This window comes from Scyliorhinus torazame, chromosome 10, assembly GCF_047496885.1.
Source record: "Scyliorhinus torazame isolate Kashiwa2021f chromosome 10, sScyTor2.1, whole genome shotgun sequence".
Classification (NCBI taxonomy): Eukaryota; Metazoa; Chordata; class Chondrichthyes; order Carcharhiniformes; family Scyliorhinidae; genus Scyliorhinus; species Scyliorhinus torazame.
This window is the reverse complement of record NC_092716.1, coordinates 262,051,367-262,078,001: the sequence shown is the minus strand read 5'-3', so window position 1 is coordinate 262,078,001 and position 26,635 is coordinate 262,051,367. Positions and strand designations below refer to the sequence as shown.

Sequence of the window (26,635 nt, the reverse complement as noted above, 5' to 3'; positions counted from 1 at the left end):
TATTGGAATTATTTGAGGACATTACCAGTGCAGTAGATAACGGGGATGTGGTATATCTGGATTTCCAGAAAGCCTTTGACAAGGTGCCACACAAAAGGTTGTTGCATAAGATAAAGATGCATGGCATTAAGGGGAAAGTAGTAGCATGGAGAGAGGATTGGTTAATTAATAGAAAGCAAAGAGTGGGGATTAATGGGTGTTTCTCTGGTTGGCAATCAGTAGCTAGTGGTGTCCCTCAGGGATCAGTGTTGGGCCCACAATTGTTCACAATTTACATAGATGATTTGGAGTTAGGGACCAACTGCAATGTGCCCAAATTTGCAGATGACACAAAGATGAGTGGTAAAGCAAAAAGTGCAGAGGATATGGAAGTATGCAGAGGGATTTGGATAGGTTAAGTGAATGGGCTACGGTTTGGAAGATGGAATACAATGTTGACAAAAGTGAGGTTATCCATTTTGGTCGGAATAACAGCAAAAGGGATTATTATTTAAATGATAAAATATTAAAACATGCTGCTGTGCAGAGAGACCTGGGTGTGCTAGTGCATGAATTGGAAAAAGTTGATTTACAGGTGCAACAGGTGATTAAGAAGGCAAATGGAGTTTTGTCCTTCATTGCTAGAGGGATGGAGTTTAAGACTAGGGAGGTTCTGCTGCAATTGTATAAGGTGTTAGTGAGGCCACACCTGGAGTAGTGTGTTCAGTTTTGGTCTCCATACCTAAGAAAGGACGTACTGGCGCTGGAGGATGTGCAGAGGAGATTCACTAGGTTAATCCCAGAGCTGAAGGGGTTGGATTACGAGGAGAGGTGGAGTAGACTGGGACTGTACTCGTTGAAATTTAGAAGGATGAGGAGGGATCTTAGAGAAACATATAAAATTATGAAGGGAATAGATAGGATAGATGCGGGCAGGTTGTTTCCACTGGCGGGTGAAAGCAGAACTAGGGGGCATAGCCTCAAAATAAGGGGAAGTAGATTTAGGACTGAGTTTAGGAGGAACTTCTTCACCCAAAGGGTTGTGAATCTATGGAATTCCTTGCCCAGTGAAGCAGTTGAGGCTCCTTCATTAAATGTTTTCAAGATAAAGATAGATAGTTTTTTGAAGAATAAAGGGTTATGGTGTCCGGCCGGGAAAGTGGAGCTGAGTTCACAAAAGATCAGCCATGATCTCACCGAATGGCGGAGCAGGCTCGAAGGGCCAGATGGCCTACTCCTGCTCCTAGTTCTTATGTTACAGCCTCAGAGGTAAGAGCTGCCTTCTTTAAAGTGAACCCCTGGAAAGCGATGGGCCCCGACGGAGTCCATGGGCGAGCACTCAGATCCTGCGCAGACCACCTGGGACGTGCATTTGCATAAATCTTGAACACCTCACTCCTCCGCTCTGAGGTCCCCACCTCTTTCAAGAAGACCACCATAATACCAGTGCCAAAGAAGAAAAAGATAGCCTGCCTCAGCGACTACCGGTGGCCCTAACGTGTTATCATGAAATGCTTCGAGCGGCTAGTCATGAGAAGGATCACTGCCAGCCTCCCAGACGGTCTCGATCCATTGCAGTTCGCCTAACGCTGCAACCGGTCCACAGCAGATGCTATCGCTCTGGCTCTACAATCAACACTTGAACATCTCGACAACAAGAACATCTACATCAGACTGCTGTTCATAGACTACAGGTCAGTCTTCAACACCATTATCCCGACAAGTCTAATAACCAAACTCTGCAATCTTGGACTTTTTTTAAATTTAAATTTAGAGTACCCATTTATTTTTTCCAATTAAGGGGCAATTTAACATTGCCAATCCACCTTTCCCACACATCTTTGGGTTGTGGGGGTGGAACCCACACAGACACGGGGAGAATGTGCAAACTCCACACGGCCAGTGACCCAGGTCCTCCGCGCCCTAGGCAACAATGCTAACCACTGTGCCACCGTGCTGCCTTTGCAATCTTGGACTTGACACCTCCCTTTGCAGCTGGATCCTTGAATTCCTCACCAACAGACCGCAATCTGTCAGGACAGGTAATAGCACCTCCTCCACAATAGTCCTCAACCCCGGGGACCCGCAAGGATGTGTGCTCAGTCTTCTACTGTACTCCCTATACACACAACTGTGTGGCAAGACTTAACTCCAATTTGACCTATAAGTTTGCGGATGATGCGACTGTGGTGGGTCGCATCGCAAACAACGACGAATCAGACTAGGAAGGGAGATAAATCACTTGGTTTCATGGTGTACCGCAAACAACCTCTCTCTAAATGTGGTGCAGTGGCTAGCACTGCTGCCTCACGCCACCAAGGTCCCAGGTTCGATCCCGGCTCTGGGTCACTGTCCGTGTGGAGTTTGCACATTCTCCCTATGTTTGCGTGGGTTTCGCCCCCACAACCCGAAGATGTGCAGCATAGGTGGATTGACCACACTAAATTGCCACTTAATTTGAAAAAATTTATTTTTAAAATTGTCAGCAAAACCAAGGAACTGATCATCGACTTCAGGAAGAGTACAACACCTCCATCTACATCAATGGCTCTGAAGTGGAGATGGTCGATAGCTTTAAGTTTCTGGGGGTCAGCATCACAACAGTCTATCCTGTCCACTCACATTGATGCAACAGTCAAGAAAGCCCAACAACTTCTCTATTTCCTAGGGAAGCTAAAGAAATTTGGCATGTCTGCATCAACACTCACAAACTGCTACAGATGTGCCATAGAGAGCATCCTATCCAGCTGCATCACAGCATGGCAACTGCTTGGTCCAAGACCGCAAGAAACTGCAGAGTGTGGTACACCCAGCCCAAAGCATCACACAAGCTTGCCACCCTCCCATTGATTCTGTCTACACCATCTGTTGCCTCAGGAAGACGGACAGCATTATCAGAGACCCCTCCCACCCAGGCTTTGTCCTCTTCCAGGCTCTTCCATCAGGCAGAGGATACAGAAGTCTGAAGACCCACACATCTAGACATAGGAACAGCTCCTTCCCCACAGTTACTAGGCTCCTCAACGACTCCCCCTCAGACTGATCTGTCCCCTAGAAGAACACTATTCATGACGCCCTATGCTGCTCTTGCTCATGTATTGCTTGTTTGGCCCTTGTTCTGCACTGCAACAAATCACTATTTGTCGAAGCACTTTGTTAATCCTTTTTGTCTACTATATACGAACTATGTTCCCTTGGCCGCAGAAAAATACTTTTCACTGTACTTCGGTACATGTGACAATAAATCATTCAATCAGGGCTGAAGGGCGTGTGCCTGTCGCTGTTATTTACTGTCGCTCAGTAGCAACCCAGCCTACTTATCCCAGACTGAGTGAACACTCACAAACAGGGTTAGCAACTCTGGGCAGATCTCAGGCCAATGCCGTCGACACATTATTTAAGAATGAAAAATGAAATTGAAACTACGCTGCAAATGGATGAGTGATGATTTGGAAGGATGTTTCCCATTGGGGGTGATGAGAAAAATGGGAATGCATTTTTGCAAAAATAAGGGAAAGCTTTTTCACCTGCAAGGCAAGAAATGTGCCAAGAAAATTAAGGAATGATTTCGAGAAAGCGACTGTTTCAGCAGGATCGGGCAGCTTTTCCTGCCTCTTTGAGATAGTGTGGCTGCCAAGCGAAGGCAGCATTTAAGCTGCGGGACCACCACACCTCCGCCCGGGATCCACTACACAACCGGTTCCTCCCGCCCCTGCTTCCCTCAGCATCACACTCCCAGGTCAGGGTTTTTCTCCATCTCTCTCGGGCACCTGCGGCACACACAGTTTAAAACAGGCAGCAGGGCTCAGCACACAGGCAAACTGTGCCACAGCACAGCGGTTGGCAACTACTGGCCTACCCGGTACTGCAGATCTGCTCAGCTCCACCCATACCATCACATCTCAATTACTAATTGCTCTTGTTTTTGTTATTCAACTACAAGTAGTAATATAAAATCAGGTTACATTATTTAAAAAAACAATTACCCTTCAAATTAAAATCTGTAACCTCACCTCCAGCCATACTACTACAGTGGGCCCATCCCACAGTGCAAAGGGTAGACCTTGTCTTCGTGCTTCTTCCAATAACTCCGTCCTGAAGTACAAATCTCGTATTAACTTCAAATCAGTTCAAAACTTACATAAAACAAACTTCTAAAAATAATTTATAAACAGTCTTGCAGTTTTAAGGCATTTAAAAGTACAAATTCAGGAGTTTAGTTGTCCATGCAGGCAAAGACGGTTAGATTAATAAAACATTGCACCATGTATTCATGGGAAAGCACGAGCAGGAGTTTTTTTTTAAGCTAAAGGACAGTTAGTAAAAACAGGAAACTCATTCTCCTTTATGCAAGTGTTGGTTAAGTGAAGCGCCACGCAGAAAAACACCACTGTATTCACACTACCGTTTACCAAATGGTATTTCCATTTCCAAAGAGTTCCAGGTATTCAGGTTTTGACCAAGTATTAATAAAGTTCCACGTTCCTGAAACTTCAACTTACATTTGTGTAAAAAAAAAAAATCTGAGTTTAGAGAGTCAGGGGGCTGAAGTGGACACGAGGTGAGAGAAAACAGAGATATATGGGGCAGGAACTGAAGATGGTTGGGTAATGAATTGTATGTAGCCTGGATAAATGTACGAGGCATTTTAAAAAGTAGAGATAAAGGCTCCATTTTAGAATTAAAGGCAACATCCCAGGGACCAGACTCAAGGTGGTTGGAAAATTTATTTGTGAGGGATCAAGGACCAAATAATAATCTATAAATATATGATGAGCACTAATAAATCCATTAGAAGCTTATCCCACAATGTGAGGTTGAGTCAAATAGCAGATGCATTGAAGGCACAGCTAGGTAAATATGAGAGAGAAGTTGATTAGGCTAGATGAAGGGCGAGAGGTGGTTCATGAAGAGCAAATGGCATGGGACTGCTGGACACGATGGCCTGTTTCTGTGCTGTAAATGCTATGTCTTGAATCAGTCCAAGAGGTGAACATTAAAAATCCAATGGCATTATAGGGTAATCAGAAAGGGCAGCGGTCTGCCTGTGTCTTGGGCAACAATCTTCTCAATCCACACCACCAGTAAAAAATTATAAGCAACTGGTCATTAATTTCATGAAACACTGATAATGTTCCTGTGGAGTCCGGTGTCTTAATATGTTAAAAGTGCTATACAAATGCAAACTATTGCTGTTTGTTGGATCTTGCTACATGCAAAATTGGCAATGTGTTTACCTACATAATGATCACTGGGTTCACAAGTAATTTATTGCATCCAGTATACGTGAAAAGATTTCTCACAGATGATGCACTAAATAGAACAAGGTTATAGTTTAGAAGTAATATTGAACAGTGCAGTGAAGGGATGTCATAAAAAGCAATCTGCAGTAAAGTAGTTAATAGTCGCCCTATAATTCTAGGATTTTTCTGGAAAAACGACTTCAATGCTGAGTGTAACCATCTGTCTTTCAAGTTGATCAAGCCACATCTGGGAATGAAAACTCGACTTTTATTTTTGTTTTTTAATTTTAGAGTACCCAATTCATTTTTGTTTTTCCAATTAAAGGGCAATTTAGCGTGTTCAATCCACCTACCCTGCACATCTTTGGATTGTGGAGGCAAAACCCACGCAAACACGGGGAGAATGTGCAAACTCCACACGGACAGTGACCCAGAGCCGGGATCGAACATGGGGAAACTCGACTTTTGCAATCACCTCTTTCCAACCTGCAATATAAAATACAGATTTGATCCAGACATATCCACACAGTCTTCTTGGACAACCCCTGAGGATTGAGGATGGTTTGCTTCCACTCTGGTTAGATGGGCTCCAAGATGGCTGACAAATCCAATGCGTGGCCTGCAGATTCTGTCAGGTTCGGCACAGGTGGTGCTTTGAGGGTTGGATACTCAGTTGTTGGGAAGTTTGTTTACTTTCTCCAAGGCCTCAACTTTACCTACGCATGTTCCTGTCGGAGTCTCTCGATGAGTTTGGTACCTCCCCAAATGAACTTTCTGCATTTTGGTCAGCCACAAGTCAGGGACTGCCATGGAGCAGGGGAGATGTTTGACCTCTGCAGGGACGCTTTCAGGCCATCCTTAAAGCGATTCCACTGTTGTCCTGTAAGTTTCTTGCTGTGACAGAGGTCTAAGTTGAGCGGTTGTTTCAGGAGTCTGGTGTCAGGCACATGACCGGCATGTCCTGCCCAGCAGAGCTGGTTTGGAGCAATTAGTGTCTTGATGCTGGGCATGTCGGCTTGGGAGAGGATGTTGCTGTTGGGCTACCTTTTCTTGCCACTGGATTTGGAAGATCTTGCAAACGTACCGCTCATGGTATTTGCTTTCAGGCGCCGGCTCCCAGTTTCTCCATGTCTCCAAAGCATATTATGTACGTGGGGATCGCTATTGCCTGGCAAACCATGAACTTAGTCTTGGGTTTGAGATCATGGTCTTCTTTTCTTATTGTAACATTGGAGGTAACAATGAATTTTGGTGTCTTATATCTGCCATCATCAAGAGGAGGCTTCCAAGATATGGGAAATGGCCCGCATTTGCTACTATCTCTCGGTCTATCTTATCGATGGGAGAGGTGCTGTGTCACTTCATAACTAACTAACAGAAGCACAATTCTGTGGTGTGGTAGGATAGATACAGCCACCCCACCTAGCCTGGTGAACTGCCTCAAACTATGCCCTTGAAGGGTGGTATTCTAGGTCTGTAATTCTTAAGGTTACTAAGTAAAGCTACAAAGTTGTAAACTTTTTAAACTGTTTACATTTAACAACAAGCATCCATCTTATTTACAAACTGGAACTCAATGGAAATGTTCGCATTCCAAGTTATACACCTGCATTCTATACATTCCACAGAAAAACAAGATTCCCCTTGGCATCAGACATTGAAATAGAGCTTTACGGCAATCCCAATGCATTCATGAAAGTTAATGATAAATGAACTTACCCTGATTTACTACTAAGGTCATGGAGTGAATAACAACATAAGAAGGGAAAGAAATGGAAAAAAAAAATGTGTAAAGCACTAATTTTAAATGAAAAGTAAAACGATAGGGGAAAGGAATGGATGTTGGGAGTGGGGGTAGGAAAGGGTGTTGGGATGATCCAGGTTTTCTTCTTAGTTCATACATTGTTCAAAAGACATTGCGTATAGTTTAAACATTGCCTTCTGCACAGTATGAACCATTAAAATACCACTGCAATTGTTTAAAAAAATGTAATTGATGTAATGGAGTCAAAATAGCCATGCACTTTTCCTATTACTTCAGGGATAGTTTTGAAAAAAAAACTTACTTCTTTTTCAACTTTCTATCTTTTTCTGCTTGGCCAAGTTTACTGAGTCCCAAGGTATCCTGAGGACAGGTTTCCATATCTGGTATGCCAGCTATAAAGTTTAAAGTTAAATCATTATACCGTTCACGGGAGTAAATGATTTAATCTACTTTCAGCCAAATAGTGTGATCTGAATTTTAAATGACATTTTATTTCCCCCCGAATACAAAATATCAAAAAGTTAATAACAGTTTCAAAGGATTTAATCAGGAAGTTGCAAGATGCTCAGATATCAGGAGCTTTGAATAGTTCACAGAGGGCAGGTCAGGAAACACAGCATAATATGTGTGTGGGCAGTTGGTGGTTGGGAGCCAGAGGGAATTCAGGAGGCTGTTCAGAGATCCAAGAAGATAGGTGTTTTGTTTCAGTATGTATAAACACATGCCAGTTTTGAACAGTGAACGGAGAGATTGCTTGTTTTCAAGAGGTTAACCCCTCAAATAAAGCTCCAATTGAAATTCAGGTATACAGTACACAAAACAAGCCTTGCATAAACCAACTAGAAATTAAGATCCAATAAAATGATCAATTTTCTGTTGGTTCCACCTATTACCCAAACACGCCCAATTTATTTTAGGGAAGCAAAATGTAATACCACCCTAACAGTTAACGCAAAGTCCTCTAGTCTCAAAATGCTTCATATCACACGCAAGTTATTTATTGAAAAACATTATCTGTGAGAAACTAATATTAATGAACACAAATAAAATCCAATTTTGACATGCAAAAACTTTCAATTCTCTATTTTGCTGGTAAATAGTATTCAAGTACAGTAGCATATCAGGAAACAAAATACTGCCAACATTATTTTCACTAGTTACACAAGCTTGGAATCCAATGAAAGCCATGCTAATTACATTGTTCAAAAACTATTAGGAACGGCCACATGAAGTGAGATATAAACCTGCTTTATCAAATAAGTTTTCTACTATTTAAAGTTGGGAAAAAAATGTTGTTGGTGTTGATTAAATAGGACATGATCGAATAGTGCAACTGACTCGATGGGCCGAATGGACAAATTCTGCTGCTACAGCTTATGGACATCACAAGGATAACGTCAGAGTGCAAGATTTGAACTCAAATTTTACAAAAGAATCCTTGTTTGCTGCTTAAATACGAGTTGTACTTTCTGCCTTATGCCTGGTCCGTCACCAAAACTGCTTTCTCCTACCATTACAATCAACGTTGCCACTTATATCTTTCCTGCCTGATTGCTGAGATTCCAGTCCTTGTTTTCTTATGACGGTCAATTTCTCACAGTTCTTTTCTGGTCCGCCTTCCCACTCCCACAAGTTTCCAGTATTTCAGAATGCCAGAATTCTTACCATTATAAAGCATTGTTTTTCCATAACCCAGTCCTTGCTGAATGTCAGTCGATCCCTGTAAACCTGTAATAGTTTCAGCATCACTTATCTTCCAAATGCCTCCATAGCCTTGTTCCATTCGCCCAAGTAGTCATATCCTTTTTACACACAGATACACTTCCAATGACCATGTCCCTGTTTCTAGAACGTCACCAATATCACCTCTTGCATCTCGGCTTTTAAAAGACCTTTCAAAAGGCTTTTTCTCTTCAATGCACCCTCTGTCTAGCCTTTGTAGACATTTACCACTGAACTTTCCTGAGATGAACAATTGCTGACCTTAGTAAACATATATAATTCAGTACCAAGGAAAATAATGGATGTGCTTTGTTTATTAAATTGACAAGCCCACTTCTTTACAATGGCAGGCAAGTGTCAATTCAAAAGTTTTCTTTGCCTTCAATGAACGAGGGCAGCGCACATCGAAAGAGTAATCAGAAGGTTATGAAACTAGGGGGCCTTCAAAATTAAAACAATTAGCAAATGAAATGCTCATCGACTAATAACGAACAAAAAAAAAGTCTCATCACATTTTGAAATTCTAAAAGCACTATAAAATTTCAGGAGGAATCCACAGAACTCTATCGGCCTGATTTGCTCCATGGACATAAATGATCATTTGTAATGGAATGGAAATGGGGCCATTTCTCTGGTAGGTGGCCAATCTGTAACGGCTGCTTTATGTCCGGGAGAAACCTTAGTTCTTGTTTAATTAGTGAAAATCAGAGGTTTTTTTTCTAACCAACATTATTAGGCCTACGTTAGAAATGAATTCACAATGCTTCGTTAAGGCAATATACAGAATCAGACACAATTAACTGAGCTCTCAAAGTATTCCAGTGACCTCGAAAATTAAAACACCAGGAACAATTTATGTTACTGAATTAATTCTGTTTTAGAAAGCTAATAGTTAGTATAAAAAAGTGACCATTGACTGGTGGAAAGTGTCCAGAATTTTTTTAAATTATTTTTAAAAAAAAAATATTTATTAAAAGTTTTTTAACACAATTTTTCTCCCTTACAAACAATAACCCCCCCCCCCCGTAACAACAAAAAAAAATGAGAAATCGCGCAGAGCAAGATATATACATGGCAAAATGATATATTTACACAGCTTTGTACACTGGCCCTCACCCGTACGTGCCAGTTTCCCCAACCCTTCATGTTATCTCTTGCTCATCCACCCTCCCAGGCAGTCCCCCATTTTCTCCCCCCCACCCCCCCCCCCCCCATCCCAAGGTTGCTGCTGCTGCTGACCGACCTTCCTCTAACGCTCCGCGAGATAGTCTAGGAACGGTTGCCACCGCCTGTAGAACCCCTGCGCAGACCCTCTCAAGGCGAACTTAATCCTCTCCAACTTTATGAACCCAGCCATATCATTTATCCAGGCCTCCAGGCTGGGGGGCTTCGCCTCCTTCCACATTAGCAAGATCCTTCGCCGGGCTACTAGGGACGCAAAGGCCAGAATGCCGGCCTCTTTCGCCTCCTGCACTCCCGGTTCGTCCACTACTCCAAATATTGCTCGCCCCCAGCTTGGCTTGACCCAGACTTTCACCACCTGAGATATTGCTCCCGCCACTCCTTTCCAGAACCCCTCCAGTGCTGGTTCGCAGGGCTCCCTGAGCACCTTCCACATCTGTCCTCTACCCCAAAGAACCTACTCAACCTCGCCCCCGTCAAGTGCGCTCTGTGGACCACCTTAAATTGTATCAGCCTGAGCCTGGCACACAAGGAGGAGGAATTAACCCTACCTAGGGCATCAGCCCACAGACCTTCCTCGATCTCCTCCCCCAGCTCCTCCTCCCATTTACCCTTCAACTCTTCTACCAGCGCTTCCCCCTCTTCTTTCAACTCCTGGTGTATTTCCGACACCTTGCCCTCCCCGACCCATACACCCGAGATTACCCTATCTTGAACTTCTTGTGCAACGGGAATTCCCTCACCTGTCGCCTCACAAAAGCCCTCACCTGCATATATCTAAAGGCATTTCCCGGGGGTCAGAATTTTGTTTTTAACCTTATTGAAGATAATAAGTCACTTTTAGACCGACAGATGTGAAATGTTTGTTAAACCAAAATTTTATGCAAACCTGAATAACATGATGGAAGGTAACCAATTTATCAGATTGTCTAAAATTGCAATAATCAGGAATGGGACTATTAATTTCTTGAACAATTTTGTTCTCAAAGTGGAGATAGAGATTGAAAAAACATGCTTTATATGTTTTCTGAAATAATAGCTTGCCGGGTTTCTTTAGTCCAAACTACTAGTTAAGCAAAATGACCAAAACTGGCAATAATGATTTACAATTTAAACTATTTTTCCTATTTGACCATTTCAAAAATATCTCATCTCAGTAAAAACAGGTCGTCAAACTACCACAACAAATATCAATAACTTTAAATGCAGCTCTCAGAATTAACTGAACTATATGGCTACTTTTAATCCTTTCGTGCGAAGTCCATAACAAACATGCACTATTAAAAATGTAATTAGAAAAGCAATTCAAAACTTAGATAAAATTAAAACATAAATCCAGATGACCAGAGTGGAAATGCAACCTGAACTTGGAAAGGTAGCAAGGAAAGTGGGCTAAGATTGATGGACAGTCATTTGGTAAAAGTGAAATAAGAAAATAGAACGCAAGTAAATTATGCAAATGCACAGATAAAATCTCATAAGACTCGAGATGCAAAGGGGTTGAAAGTAAATTATAAGAAACAAAATATAAATTTAATGACAAAATGTAAAATTTTATAATTATTCCAAAGTTTACTGATTGACTTCCAAACCAACCTTGCCCTGAGGGATCTTTGCTGGGCTGCCCAAGCCGACCTTTTTCTTTCTTACCAAACAGGCGCCCAATAGAAGACTTTATACTTTTCTTTTTGGGGGCTTTGTGAAGAGAATCCTGGCTGCTGTTGCTGCTGCTGGGATTGCTGACTTGGCCATCCTGTGACCCAGTTGAACTGTGCGTGCATTTCAAATGTACACAAGGATTTAAGTTAGATGGCAAAAACAGAGAATTAGTGTTTACAGCATTGCGTTCATGAATATAAATTTCAAAAACACCAACAAGCTTAAGCTGCAACATAAAAACATGGAAGTAAATTTCAACCACTCTGGATCCAAAAATGCTAAATCAAAGAAATTAATGCAAAGTTAACCTATTATGCCAAATTGGTGAGTTTATTTTTAAAAAAGTAAACATTATTCACGACTGAATGCGGCTTTCAAGTAAAAACTGTCAGTGCTTTACTTTTATTTCTGGTAAGGGTTCCAAAGTTATCTTTGGATTTCAATTCAATGCTATTCGAACCAATTCTCGTTAAATATCCGACTCAATATTGCAATGTATTGCATTATATGATGCAATTTCCTGGTTAAATGCATTTAGTTGATTTATATCAACACCCTGTTAAGATTTGTTTGCAACAAATGACTGTCAAATGCACACTTAATCAAAATGCATTTTTGCATCTTTTTATGGGTGCACAAATGTTACTCAAACATACATGGAGTTTGAAAGGCTCAAACAGAGTAATTTTGATAGGTGGATCAGGGCTGTGAAAATAGACCAAACGTAAGAAGCTCTCAAAGAAATTATACTTTTGGAGGAGTTTAAAAATTCAATTCCTGATGTAGTGAGAACTCATGTGGAAGAACAGAGGGTTAAAACTACAAGATTAGCAGCAGAAATGGCAGATGATTATGAATTAGTTCATAAATCAAAGATTGGTGTCCGACATCAGTTTCAGCCGGTGAGGGATAGAAACTGGGGAGATGAGAAATACTCAAGTGGTAAAGGTAAAGGTGATCTGATGGGAGACAATAAAGAGAGTGTACCTCAATTAAAAAAGAAATCCAGGAGGGTGGAAAAGAAATTAAAAGTTGCAAATGTTTTCACTGTAATAAACTAGGCCATGTAAAGTCACAGTGTTGGTGGTTGACGAAAAGCACTGGAAAGGCTTTTGTGGTAAAACAGGATAAGACAGTGGGATGTGCTAGAGTGGTAAAGGAAAGCCCAAGGGAAACAAAGAAGGTGCAAATGATTGTACAGCCTGTTCAAGAAGTAATTGTTAAGAAGGTGCCAGATGTCTTTAAAGAATTTACTTGTGTGGGTAAAGTTTACTCATGTGTATCAGGCGGAGCAGGTAAAGAAGTCACAATATTAAGAGATACAGGGGGCAGTCAATCTTTAATGGTAAGAGATGAGGAAGTATGTAGTTTGGGAAGAATGCTGCCAGAAAAGGTGGTGATATGTGGAATTCAGGGTGAGAGGAGTAGCGTTCCATTATATAAGGTAAGGTTGGAAAGTCCAGTGAAGAGTGGTGAAGTGGTAGTAGGAGTAATAGATAAACTATCTTGTCCAGGAATACAGTTTATCTTGGGTAATGATATAGCTGGATCGCAGGTGGGAGTGATGCCTACTGTGGTTGATAAGCCAGTGGAAAATCAGACAACTGAAGGGTTGAAGGACGAATATCCTGGGATTTTTCCGGATTGTGTAGCAACAAGGTCGCAAAGTCACAGGTTTAAACAAGAGGAGAAATCAAAGAGTGAAGATGAAGTTGAAGTGCAATTATCAGAAACGATTTTTGATCAGATGGTTGAAAACGACAAGAACAGGTGGAGGATGAGGCGGATATTTTTAGTTCAGGAAAATTGGCGGAGTTACAACAGAAAGATGTAGGAATAAAACGGATATATCAGAAAGCATATATGGAAGAGGAATCGGAGAGTATACCAGAGTGTTATTACCGTAAAAGTGATGTCTTGATGAGAAAATGGAGATCTGTACATATGCAGGCAGATGAAAAGTGGGCAGAAGTTCATCAAGTTGTAAGTAGCATTGCCGGTAGGGTATAGAAAGGAGGTGTTGCGAGTTGCACATGATGTACCAGTGGGAGGTCATTTGGAAATAAGGAAAACTCGAGCTAAAATCCAGAAATGTTTTTATTGGCCTGGACTACATAAAGATGTAGTTAAATTTTGTCAATCGTGTCACACATGTCAAGTGATAGGGAAACCTCAAGCAGTGATAAAAGCAGCGCCCTTAATACCCATTCCAGCATTTGAGGAACCTTTTACGAGGGTCCTAATTGATTGTGTAGGACCGCTTCCTAAAACAAAAAGTGGGAATCAATATCTTTTGACTATAATGGATGTGTCTACTAGTTTCCAGAGGCCATTCCAGTATAGAACATTGAACATAGAAAAATACAGCACAGAACAGGCCCTTCGGCCCACGATGTTGTGCCGAACCTTTGTCCTAGATTAATCATAGATTATCATTGAATTTACAGTGCAGAAGGAGGCCACTCGGCCCCTTGAGTCTGCACCGGCTCTTGGAAAGAGCACCCTACCCAAACTCAACACTTCCACCCAACACCAAGGGCAATTTGGACATTAAGGGCAATTTATCATTGGCCAATTCACCTAACCCGCACATCTTTGGACTGTGGGAGGAAACCGGAGCACCCGGAGGAAACCCACGCAGACACAGGGAGGACGTGCAGACTCCGCACAGACAGTGACCCAAGCCGGAATCGAACCTGGGACCCTGGAGCTGTGAAGCATTGTGCTATCCACAATGCTACCGTGCTGCCCTTGAGAACAAATAAATCTACACTATCATTTTACTGTAATCCATGTACCTATCCAATAGCTGCTTGAAGGTCCCTAATGTTTCCGACTCAACTACTTCCACAGGCAGGGCATTCCATGCCCCCACTACTCTCTGGGTAAAGAACCTACCTCTGATATCCCTCCTATATCTTCCACCTTTCACCTTAAATTGATGTCCCCTTGTAATGGTTTGTTCCACCCGGGGAAAAAGTCTCCGACTGTCTACTCTATCTATTCCCCTGATCATCTTATAAACCTCTATCAAGTCGCCCCTCATCCTTCTCCGTTCTAATGAGAAAAGGCCTAGCACCCTCAACCTTTCCTAGTATGTAATATTACAGCTAAAAGAATTGTGGAGGAGTTACTTAAATTCTGTACTAGATATGGACTACCCACAGAAATTCAATCAGATCAAGGATAGAATTTTACTTCAAAGTTATTCAAAGAAGTTATGGATAGCTTAGGAATAAAACAATTTAAATCAACAGCGTACCATCCAGAATCGCAGGGAGTGTTAGAAAGGTGGCATCAGACATTAAAGACAATGTTGAGGGCGTATTGTCAAGATTATCCAGAGGATTGGGATAAAGGAATCCCATTCGTATTGTTTGCAATTAGGGATGCACCTAATGAGTCTACCAAATTTAGTCCTTTTGAACTAATTTTTGGTCATGAGGTAAGAGGACCACTTAAATTAATTAAGGAAAAATTGGTGGGTGAGAAATCGGAAATTACACTGTTGGATTACGTGTCAAATTTTAGGGAACGATTAAATAGAGCAGGTGAATTGGCTAGACAACATTTGAAAGTTGCACAAAATGTGATGAAACGGGTAGTGGACAAGAAATCCAAAGTTCGTAGTTTTGCCAGTGGGGATAAAGTTTTAGTGTTGTTACCAGTGGTATGTGAGCCTTTAAGAGCTAGGTTTTGTGGACCGTATCAGATTGAACGGAAATTAAGTGTGGTAAATTATGTGGTAAAAACACCAGATAGAAGGAAGACTCTCAGAGTGTGTCATGTGAATATGCTTAAAAGTTACTTTGAAAGGGAAGGAGAGAAAAAGGAGGTTTTAATGATTCTAACTCAAAGTGATGAACCAAATCCAGATGACTGTGAATTTGACATACCTCAAATTAAATTGGAAAATGAGGATGTTCTTAAAAATTGGGATGAATTGTTAAGTTACCTTCCAGAGGAAAAACAAACTGACCTGAAAGAGTTATTGATATCACATGGGCAAGTTTGTAGAGATAAATTGGGAAGTACTAAAAATACACATGATGTAGATGTGGGAAATGCTGTTCCTATCAAACAACATCCATATAGACTAAATCCTTTAAACTTGGCACACGTTAACAGAGAGATTGAGAGTATGCTTAAAAAGGCATAATTGAAGTGGGTTGCAGCCAATGGAGCTCACCCATAGTGATGGTACCTAAACCAGACGGTACCCAACGGTTGTGTGTGGACTACAGAAAGGGGACTGCAGTTACAAGAACGGACTCTTATCGTATCGCACGTTTGAAGGATTGCATTGAGAAAGTGGGACAATCTGCTTTTATTTCCAACTTCCAGACATGGAAAGAACATTTTAAACATCGTATGGAGTTCTTCGATCGACTTCAGGAGGCAGGTTTGGTGATGAACCTAGCCGAAAGTGAATTTGGAGAAGCCCAAATCACTATCCTTGAGGAGTTTCCGATACCCTCATGACGAAGGGAAATAATGCGATTTCTTAGCATGAGTGGATTTGACCGAACCTTTGTGCAAAAGATTTGTAGCGTGGTTGCTCCACTGATGGACTTGCTAAAGAAACGTCAAAAATTTCAATGGTTAGGGGACTTTCAACAGGCATTTGACTGCCTGAAAGCTGTGATCACCAATGCTTCTGTATTGGAGAATTGCAAGGGGCTCTATGGTCAGATTGAACTAAAGTATCTGATTCTAAAGAGAAATGCCGAGGAGTGGAGGAATGGATGGATCGTGCAGAGACTTTCATGTTCAAAGACACTGTCAATCGAGAAGGTTTTCGGTTGGAGGAGGAAGAACGGGAAAAATGGACGATATTATTATGCCTGTTTGTGTGTTGTTTTTTTTTTTAAATGAAAAAGTATTTTTACTGTGTGCATTTCTTAATTGATGGTGCAAGGTTAAAAATGAAACCATCTTGAAGTTGATGGGTTTTTTTTTCTTGGGGGGAGGTGTCATGTGAGAGTATATTTAAGAAATGGATGTTTAAGCAATGTACCTTTAAGGAATGGAGCTGATCATATTACTTAAGTGATGTCAGAGGTTGGGGGGAGCTGAGCTCACTTCTGCTTTTGGTTTCAGTTTGAGAGAGCAGCTTGGGTGTGTCTGTGTGTTTTGCTGAGAGCAGTTGAAAAGTGCCTGGCTGGTTTTGCTGAGAGCAGCTGAAAAGTACATAGCTGGCTTGCTGAGAGCTGCTTGAAAGGAGAAAGCTGGGAGTGTCTGTGTGTTTTGAAAAGAGTTGCAGGAAGAAAAACACAGAGCTGGTCTGTGGATGTCTGCAAATCCAAAGACTATAAGTATATTGAATGTAACCTCATGTCTGTTGTTAAAGGTGAAGTCTTCGGGATGTTTAAAGGAACATTTTGAGGGTTTATTTAGTCTTGTATTATTTTTGGGGGTTATCTTTAAAGTAAGGGGTGTTAAGAGATCCAATGTTTATCTAAACGGTTAATTTGAGTTCATGGAATAAACATAGTTTTGTTTTAAAAACCACGTGTCCATAATTGTAATACCACACCTGGGGAACAAGCCGTGTGCTTCAAAAGCAACAATCCATTAAAGGGAGAGGTTGGTTGAACTCCATGATACATTTTGGGGTTCTGAAAACACCTCTCCCATAACACTAACAACACAGATACCCAGATATGACCATCAGGTCTGTTTACCTGATAAATTCTGTGGGCCAGTTTATGGACTAAGCAATGTAGCTGGGGGGAAAAAAAGTTGCATTAGTTTCCAACATTTGGGAAATTGTTTTACCTTCTTATGTCCCGAATGTCCTCCTGACTGACGGTGTGACAGGCCCCTTGGTTAACCCTATCCAATCGAATGGACCTAGGCGTGGAAGGTGGTGATGTTTCACACTTTATTGTTGTTTTGTCTTCCCGCATGTCTTCTTTTGATATCTGAGATTATAGAAAAAAATTGTAAACGAGTAAGAAAAAAGCAAAATAAATAAGAACCATCAGTTAATAAAAGATTTGGATTCACCAAAAAAAAAAAACTGACAATGACATAAACTATTAAGTCAGGGTCACATGAATCACACAAACACAATACAACCTACATCAACATACACAACACACACTGGCACAGAATTACCATGGGACAGTAAGCTGTGTCAACTCTTCACAAATGAAGAGTAAATTTTAATAAAAGTACAAGATCCTAACATTGGATTTTTGTAAAGAATTGGTGGTGCAGCAGGTCCAGTCACATCAAGTTTATTACCCTTCTAAGATTATAAACAAAATGAGTAGCAGCCAAAATCAAAAACAAAAGATCGAAAACCTCAGGGCACCAAGTGAAGCGTGTGTAGTGTTAGGAAAGAAAAATGTGAAAAGCACCCATCTCTCTGCAGCATGGGACTGCTGTAAAACATACCGAGGTTCTTTAGACATCAACCACAGGTGATATTTAAACTTTGATGAAGAATTTTTGGAGATTATTGTGTTGGTTATAACTGCGAACTTTGTTTTCTTTTCATAATTTATCCCCAATTCACAGCTATGCATGGATTCACAACTCTATTCCCAGACTGGAAGTCCTAGCTGATGTGAATATGCGAGTGAGGAGGAGTATCAGGCCACTTGGCCCTTCAAGCCTGTCCCGTCACTTAATAAGATTACGGCTGATCTGACAGTAACGTCCACTCCACATTCCTATCTACCCCCTATAACCTTTCACCTCCTTGTTTATCAAGAATTTATCTAACTCTTCCTTGGAAACATTCAAAGTCTCGATGGGCCGAATGGCCTACTTCTGCACTGTAAATTCTATGATTCTATGACTGCTTCCACTACCTTTTCAGGAAGATAGTGCCAAAAATCATTGCCCTCAGAAAAAAAACATGTTTAAATGGATAACCCCATATTTTTTAAAAGCGACCCTTAGTTCTAGATTCTCCTCCCACAAGAGGAAACATCCTCTCCACATTCCCACTGTCAAGTCCCCTCAGGATCTTAAAGGTTTCAATCAAATGGGCAGCACGGTAGCACAAGTGGATAGCACTGTGGCTTCACAGAGCCAGGGTCCCAGGTTCAATTCCCCGCTGGGTCACTGTGCAGAGTCTGCACGTTCTCCAGTGTCTGCGTGGGTTTCCTCCGGGTGCTCCGGTTTCCTCCCACAGTCCAAAGGTTAGGTGGATTGACCATGCTAAATTGCCCTTAGTGTCCAAAAAGGTTAGGACGGGTTATTAGGTTACAGGGGGATTGGGTGGCAGTGAGGGCTTAAGTGGGTTGGTGCAGGCTCGATGGGCCGAATGGCCTCCTTCTGCACTATGTTCTATGTTCAAATAGCCTCCTACTCTTCCAAACGCCAATGGATACAAGCTTAGCCTGTCCATTCCTTCCTCATAAGACAACCCTGGTATTAGTTTAGTGAACTTCCTCTGAACTGCCTCTAATGTGTTTACACCCTTAAATAAGACAACCGATACTGTACACAATATTCCAGGTGTGGTCTTCCCAGTATCCTTTATTGCTGAAGCACAACCTCCCTACTTTTATATCTCCCATGCTCACTTTCCATAGGACCGATGCTCACTGTGTTAACTCCTTTCTTATGTAAGCAAGATCGTCAGTCGGGTTCATTGTGTGATGCATTTGCATGTACTGGAAACTACACGTTAATACACAAGGCCCTGTTCTTTACAGACATAGAGAATATGTACACACATTGCACCTGTTTCAGCTAAACAATAAATGACAGCCATTCACTGACACATTCCTTAGGGCAATGCCTTGACCAAGCAGGATCAAGCTGCCGAGTTTAAATTTAAAACAATGTTTGGCCGTTAACATTCAGTCACCATCAACTAGTGCATTCTCCATGGCAACGCCTGTCAAGAGTCCACTTGCCAACCAATTAGCACTCCTCTTATACAGCACATTTTCACTCTTGAAGTGCACTGATGAGTGCAAGACAAAAAGCATTGACGTCTCTAGAAACTCTTACTATCCATCTCTATGTTTCTACATAGTTTTCTCACTTTTCACTCCTCAATCTTTTTGAGTCAGTCATTGCTCTTGAAATTCTGTCCGACCTTCTGACCTGTCACATGTCTTTGCACAATTATATTTTTTAAATTTAAGTTATAACCGTCTTGAACTATTTTAGTTAACCACAGATGGCAGGTCCTCCACTTGGATTTTTTCTTTCTCTTGGAAGGCATCTATCCTGTATATTCTGAAATATCCCTTTGAATGTCTGCCACAGCATCTCTACTACCTAACCCTTCACCTCATACCAGTTCACTTCAGCTGACTCTGCTTTCATTCTCACATAATTGTCCGCCTTGAAGCTTAATACTAATCTCTGCTCTCTCTAAGACTGAATATAATGTTCAATCATGTTGAGATCACTGCTACCTAGGGATGCCTTCACTGTCAGGTCATCTTATTGCACAATATCAGGTCTAGTGTAACCTATTCTCTGGTTGGCACCCGAGCATTATGTTCTAAGAACCTATTCCAAAATATTTAAGGAATACCTGATCTAGGCCATCTTTGTCTATCTGATTTACTTCTGTCTATATGTGGATTAAAATGTCCCATGATTATCGGCATATCTTTCTGACAAGCTTCCATTAGAACTTCCTTTTTACTCTGTCCCATGTAGTTCAAATTAGCGAGCTTGTACACTACCCCCAGAAGTGACTTTGTCCCTTTATCAATTCTCAGCTCAACCCACACCCCTCCTACACCCTGGTGTCTGAAATTACTTCAACCCCCTCTAATGTGCTAATCATTCCACCCAATGTGACACAGATCAAAAATGCTCAATTCAGGTACAGTATGAACTAATGCATTAGAATATGGAGTGACAGTGTTCAAGTAAATAGGTACAGACATTAAAAGAATCTTGGTTTCTGGATAAATCTAAAGCTAACACTACATTAACATTGATAAAGAATATTATGTAGATTACCAATGAGTTAAATTAATACCCATGGTTGCTGCCTATGGGGATTCAGTGCTCTGCAGCTTTTCTCCAAAAACAAAACCTGGGTGGGCACAGTACTCTAATGGTATATCCTACAACTGAGGCTAAGAAATGTCTCTCTGGGAGATTTGTGTCCTGACTTTAGGTCAATCCTCAGTGAACACTGCATTATGGAAACAAGGCGTGGCACAAGGATTGGGGAGGAAAAACCTCTAACCATCCTTTTACTATAACTTAATATTACTCGTTCTACGGCACAGACAAAATGCTAGACAAGAGGGGCAGAGAAACCTGCAATCACTTGCCTTGGGGAATCTCAGATAACTTTGGTCAAATCTTCCTACCATCAGAGCACAGCGGCAGTCATCCTCCATACTTCTGAGCTCTTGTGGGGGAATAACACCAAATTGCTTCACTATCTTTTTATGCCAATGCCTTCCCTTTCCTCTCAAATAGGAATGGTGATAGTTTTTTCTATTTTGTGCAATACTAACTGCTTCACTTGGACATTACACAAATATTCTGGGCTAGGATGGAGTGGTGGGGGTGGGGGAAGAGGTAAAAGGAATATATATTGAAAGCAAGTTTAAATAACATAACAGCAAGAAAAGGAAGAAACCACATTATGTATTACAGCGAGGAGATGCTACTGTTGGAGATTACTATAACGTGTCTCATACAACAGCCTGATGCCAGGTAATCGAAGTGCAATTTTATACATTTACCTTCCTACGGTGCTTCCTTAAATCACTAGGCTGACAGACACATGCAAAGAAAAGAGAGAGTCATTAAGGATAAAAGACGATTTAAAAGATTATACAAGATGTAGCTGCATCAGAAATCACACAAACAAGAGTAACAGGGAAGACTAGGAGATTCTTCTTGAACACAGTATCAATTCTATTTATTTCAAAGGTTTTCATTTGTTGAGACTAAGAGTTTTTGATGATTGCAGATGTAGTCTTCAAAGTAATGCATTAAGCTCAGTCACTACAAAAAGCATGAGCAGCTAGAGCTAGCTCTTCACTGTTTCGCAGTTCTGTTGCTTTTCATGCTGCGAAACAATTAACAGTTACCATCCTGTCCTGGTTCAGTTATCAACACTGAAACCTGGCTTTGTCCAGTTTTGTCATGATTGGCAGGTCAACATAGAAATATTTTGGATTACATTCCCCAAGATGATGGAACTATATATTTGTATTTTGCATTGAAATATTAAGTGCATTAGTTGGCTTCGCCAATGTATCAAGCAGCTCAAGTAGTTGCCTTGTTTTACTCTTCTGCCAACAAAATTGCAATGGCAAGCACACCATCAGGTCCTGGAGTGAGCTATTAAATTATTTGTTTGGCCAACATTTATTACATTTTGCTGCTGACAGTTTAGTATGGTAACTGTACATTTCTCCTCTTTCCAAACGGTAGCCCTTGCATTTTTGAAAAAAACTAGCTGACCGTTAAAACATGTCAAAATATATAATTTGTTTGTGGGTCACCCAAACACAAATTATAACTACATTCTGTATACAATATAAAGTTCCTCATTGACAAAACCCACCAATCAGTCTGAATAAGCTTGCAGAATCCTTCCGCTTTTTTGCTAAGCGATGAATCTGAGCTATCAGGGCAATGTGGGTGGAAAAAAATGTTTGATGAGAAACAGAGCATTGGATTAGGAAAGATTGCTGCAAGTGACTAAAATTGCCATGGGAAAAAAGGGAGGATTGAAGGACAGACTAAAACACACAAAGAACAAGAAAACGGTGGCAAGAAAAACAATACATTGCTGAGGCTGATAGGGAAAGCTGCTGCACTTAAATACATCACGGTAATGCATTAATCAAATAATTTAACCATAGCTCCGAATGTCGGTTGGACTCATCTGAAACCAAGCATGCCATAGTTAATAAAACACTATCTAGGCAGCTCTTGAACTAACTTTCTGCCTGAAAGTAACCTTGCAGCTCAACATTTGTCATTGCCATGTTTAATAATGGCCCAAAGAACACTCAACACATCACTTCTGGTTTAGTACATTTTACATGAGTTTGCAGAATTGATCTATTGAGATGTTTCCAGGTCCAGTTATTTTCGTGATAACATGAACAGTGTGGGCGTAAATTGTTAATGTTTCAAAGGCAGAAGGATAAAATCTTGGATATATCAATCAAATAAATAATTATTACTATCTCTTAATGGGGAGTGTGGTATTCTGCATCACTCTGGAATAAAACTATCAGGTGTGGCAAACAATCCTAAAGCCATTATGGTCAGTACCAACATTAATCTCGACAATATATCGTGCTGTGAACAAGGCACCTGACATAACTGGACTCATATTACAATGATTAAAACAGAACTGTTGCACAATGTTTGAAGCTGAGCACTGCTCACATTTGCCATTTAACCAGCAATACATACCAAGATTATGACCGGGGGAAGAAGATGAGCAATGCCTGCTGCTCAAAATGTGATCCCCTCATCATTGGTCAGTGACTGGTTTCCAGCATCCCTCTGTTAAGTTTGCTCACATGACCCCGAGTTTCCAGTTGCCTAGTAATCCAATCATGCACTCCACTCCCACTGAAATTAGCTCATCAGTTCCAATGATGGTCAATACAAGCTCAAGAAATGGCACAATCTTTTGATTGGGCACCTTTCAGTCTTCTGAACACTATCGAATTCAACAATTTCAGATCATAACCTCGGCTCCCTTTTTTTGTTTGTTTTTGGGTGACAACTGCTGGTATTTATTCTACATATTCCAATTAACAGTTCCTCGGGGCAGCACAGAGGTGCAGCGGGTTAGCCCTGTTGCCTCACGGTGGAGGTCCCAGGTTCGATCCCGGTTCTGGGTCACTGTCCGTGTGGAGTTTGCACATTCTCCCCATGTTTGCGTGAGTTTAGACCCCACAACCCCAAAGATGTGCAGGGTAGGTGGATTGGCCACGCTAAATTCCCCTTAATTGGAAAAAATGAATTGGGTACTCTAAAATTATTTTTAAAAAAGAAAACACTTTATGTTTTTGCCCGTTTCTTAGTAAATGGATCTCAAAAACAAATGGGCAGATTCCAACAAAACTTGTTAGATAGGGTAGGGTAGGGCCCAAGGAAGAGCCAATTAGTTTTCGGTGCAAATGCAGATTTCGATCCTAGAATTATTTTTCAAGGATCGGTCAACATTGGGAGATAGGGTAATTTGATTTCTATTTTTACACGGTGTGGGTTATTTAGAACGCTGTCAATGGTTTCAGAATGTTGTGGATGGTTTCAGTGGCTACGCAGTCAAAATTTGTCACAGCTGTCAAAACATCAACAGAGTTTTCAGAGCAGATTGTTGGATGCCGAGTGGCCTGAAGCCTCACCAGGAAAAGGATTTATTTTTTTCAGCTTTGTAGTTAAAGAGCATCAAGGGGGCAGGGAGAAGTCTCAACCAAGAGCTGCATAATTGTAAAACTAGTGACAAAAGTATGCATTCAGTGCCCTCTTTCCTTGTTTGTTCCCTTACTTGCCCCGTTACCACCTACTTTTCTTTTGTACCATCATTTTTGTCATTTAACCTCTCGCGCCTTCCATCTTATCACAAACCTTCTCTTGTTCTTTTCCTCCCCTCTCTCTTTTCCCTGCTCCTGTACATGCTTTAAATCTATTCTCTAATGTTTTCAAGTTCCGATGAAAGATTAATTTTATTTCTCTGTCTGCACAAATTGTCAGACCTGCTGAGTAGGTCCAGCATTTTCTGCTTTTATTTCAGATTTTCAGCATCCACGGTATTTGGCTTTTGAGGCAAGTACCAACTGTTTGCAAACGGGTTTATTTTTTCCTCATATTAGAGTTCAAGTCAAGATTGGTCACCAGTAAGATTTGAGATGCAAAATACCACCTATAGTTAATAGATCCTTGTTACTCACCATTCATTTTTCACAAAATGTTACTGACAAAAAAAAGCTATAAATATTACACAGCTCATTTTCATTGACAATTAAGACATAGTGACAAACACAGAACTCCATATACCCTCCAGTTCCACATCCTAAAATGTGTGAACCTCAATTAAAATATCATCCAGCAGATGGCAGTAGAGCGGAGCTGCTGATTGCTCACCCTAACTTGAAGGTGGTTTGTGGAGGAGCTGTTGTCAAGTGACACTTAACCCTGAAACACTTCTTCAGTGTTTCCCACCCTACCCCCTCCTCTAACCAAAAAAAACACAACCGCTGTAAAGATCAAGAGGAAGGCTCAAGGGCAGGTAGAAGTAGAAAGAAGTTGAACCGTGACGTCATAACCTGCAGGTAAGTGATTGGCTGGTGACTGGTAAGTAGTTTTTCTTTTATTTTCCCTCGGGTGTTATTGTGCAGGGAGCAGAGGTTGCTGAGTGAGTGCTTGCTGAGAAGAGGAGTGAATAACAGGTAAGCTCTTTCTTTCTTTTTCTTTTTTTATCTAGAGGGGATGGCAGGGAAGGTAGTGCAATGTTCCTCCTGCAGAATGTTTGAGGTGAGGGACGCCGTCAGTGTCCCTGCTGATTTCATCTGTGGCAAGTGCACCATCTCCAGCTCCTCAGAAACCGCGTTAGGGAACTGGAGCTGGAGGAACTTCAGATAATTTGGGAGGCAGAGGTGGTCATAGATAGAAGCTTCAGGGATGTAGTTACTCCGAAGAATAATGATAGATGGGTGACGGTGAGAAGGGCTGGGAGGAAGCAGTCAGTACAGGGATCCCCTGTGGTCGTTCCCCTTAGTAACAAGTATACCGCTTTGGATACTGTTGGGAGGGACGACTTACCATGGGTAAGCCATGGGGTACAGGTCTCTGGCACAGAGTCTGTCCCTGTTGCTCAGAAGGGAAGGGGGGAGAGGACTAGAGCATTAGTCATTGGAGACTACATAGTTAGGGGGATAGATGGGAGATTCTGTGGGAACGAGAGAGACTCGCGGTTGGTGTGTTGCCTCCCAGGTGCCAGGGTGCGTGATGTCTCGGATCGTGTTTTCGGGATCCTTAAGGGGGAGGGGGAGCAGCCCCAAGTCGTAGTCCATATAGGTACCAACGACATAGGTAGGAAAAGGGATAGGGATGTAAGGCAGGAATTCAGGGAGCTAGGGTGGAAACTTAGATCTAGGATAAACAGAGTTATTATCTCTGGGTTGTTACCCGTGCCACGTGATAGCGAGACGAGGAATAGGGAGAGAGAGGAGTTGAACACGTGGCTACAAGGATGGTGCAGGAGGGAGGGTTTCAGATTTCTGGATAATTGGGGGTCATTCTGGGGTCGGTGGGACCTCTACAAACAGGATGGTCTACACCTGGACCAGAGGGGTACCAATATCCTGGGGGGGAAATTTGCTAATGCTCTTCGGGAGGGTTTAAACTAGTTCAGCAGGGAGTTGGGAATCTGAATTGTAGCTCAGTATACAGGAGGTTGAGAGTAATGAGGTCATGAGTAAGGTTTCAAAGTTGCAGGAGTGTACCGGCAGGCAGGAAGGTGGCTTAAAGTGTGTCTTCTTCAATGCCAGGAGCATCCGGAATAAGGTGCGTGAACTTGCGGCATGGGTTGGTACCTGGGACTTCGCTGTTGTGGCCATTTCAGAGACATGGATAGAGCAGGGACAGGAATGGTTGTTGCAGGTGCCGGGATTTAGATATTTCAGTAAGCACAGGGAACGTGGTAAAAGAGGGGGAGGGGTGGCATTGTTAGTCAAGGACAGTATTACAGTGGCAGAAAGGACGTTTGATGAGGACCCGTCTACTGAGGTAGTATGGGCTGAGGTTAGAAACAGGAAAGGAGAGGTCACCCTGTTAGAGGTTTTCTATGGGCCTCCGAAAAGTTCCAGAGATGTAGAGGAAAGGATTGCAAAGAAGATTCTGGATAGGAGCGAACGCAACAGGGTAGTTGTTATGGGGGACTTTAACTTTCCAAATATTGACTGGAAACGCTATAGTTCGAGTACTTTAGATGGGTCAATTTTTGTCCAATGTGTGCAGGAAGGTTTCCTGACACAGTATGTAGATAGGCCAACGAGAGGCGAGGCCTTATTGGATTTGGTACTGGGTAATGAACCAGGACAGGTGTTAGATTTGGAGGTAGGTGAGCACTTTGTGATAGTGACCACAATTCGATTACGTTTACTTC

The 26,635-nt window shown here is 41.7% G+C and overlaps 1 protein-coding gene across 9 annotated transcripts in view; it reads right to left on the bottom strand.

Moving 5' to 3' along the window:
- Positions 1 to 26,635, bottom strand: part of LOC140384757 (liprin-alpha-1-like) — a 227,329-nt gene that overhangs the window by 52,559 nt on the left and 148,135 nt on the right. For 7 of the 9 annotated variants that reach the window (XM_072466751.1, XM_072466747.1, XM_072466744.1 and 4 more), the window contains 5 exons: positions 21,237 to 21,266; positions 17,329 to 17,474; positions 11,488 to 11,660; positions 7,289 to 7,379; positions 3,993 to 4,074 (listed from right to left, as the gene is read on the bottom strand). In XM_072466751.1, coding sequence (XP_072322852.1) covers positions 3,993 to 4,074; positions 7,289 to 7,379; positions 11,488 to 11,660; positions 17,329 to 17,474; positions 21,237 to 21,266 — 522 coding nt within the window. The remainder of the gene's footprint in view (positions 1 to 3,992; positions 4,075 to 7,288; positions 7,380 to 11,487; positions 11,661 to 17,328; positions 17,475 to 21,236; positions 21,267 to 26,635) is intronic. The other 2 variants (XM_072466746.1, XM_072466750.1) reach the window with 1 other exon arrangement.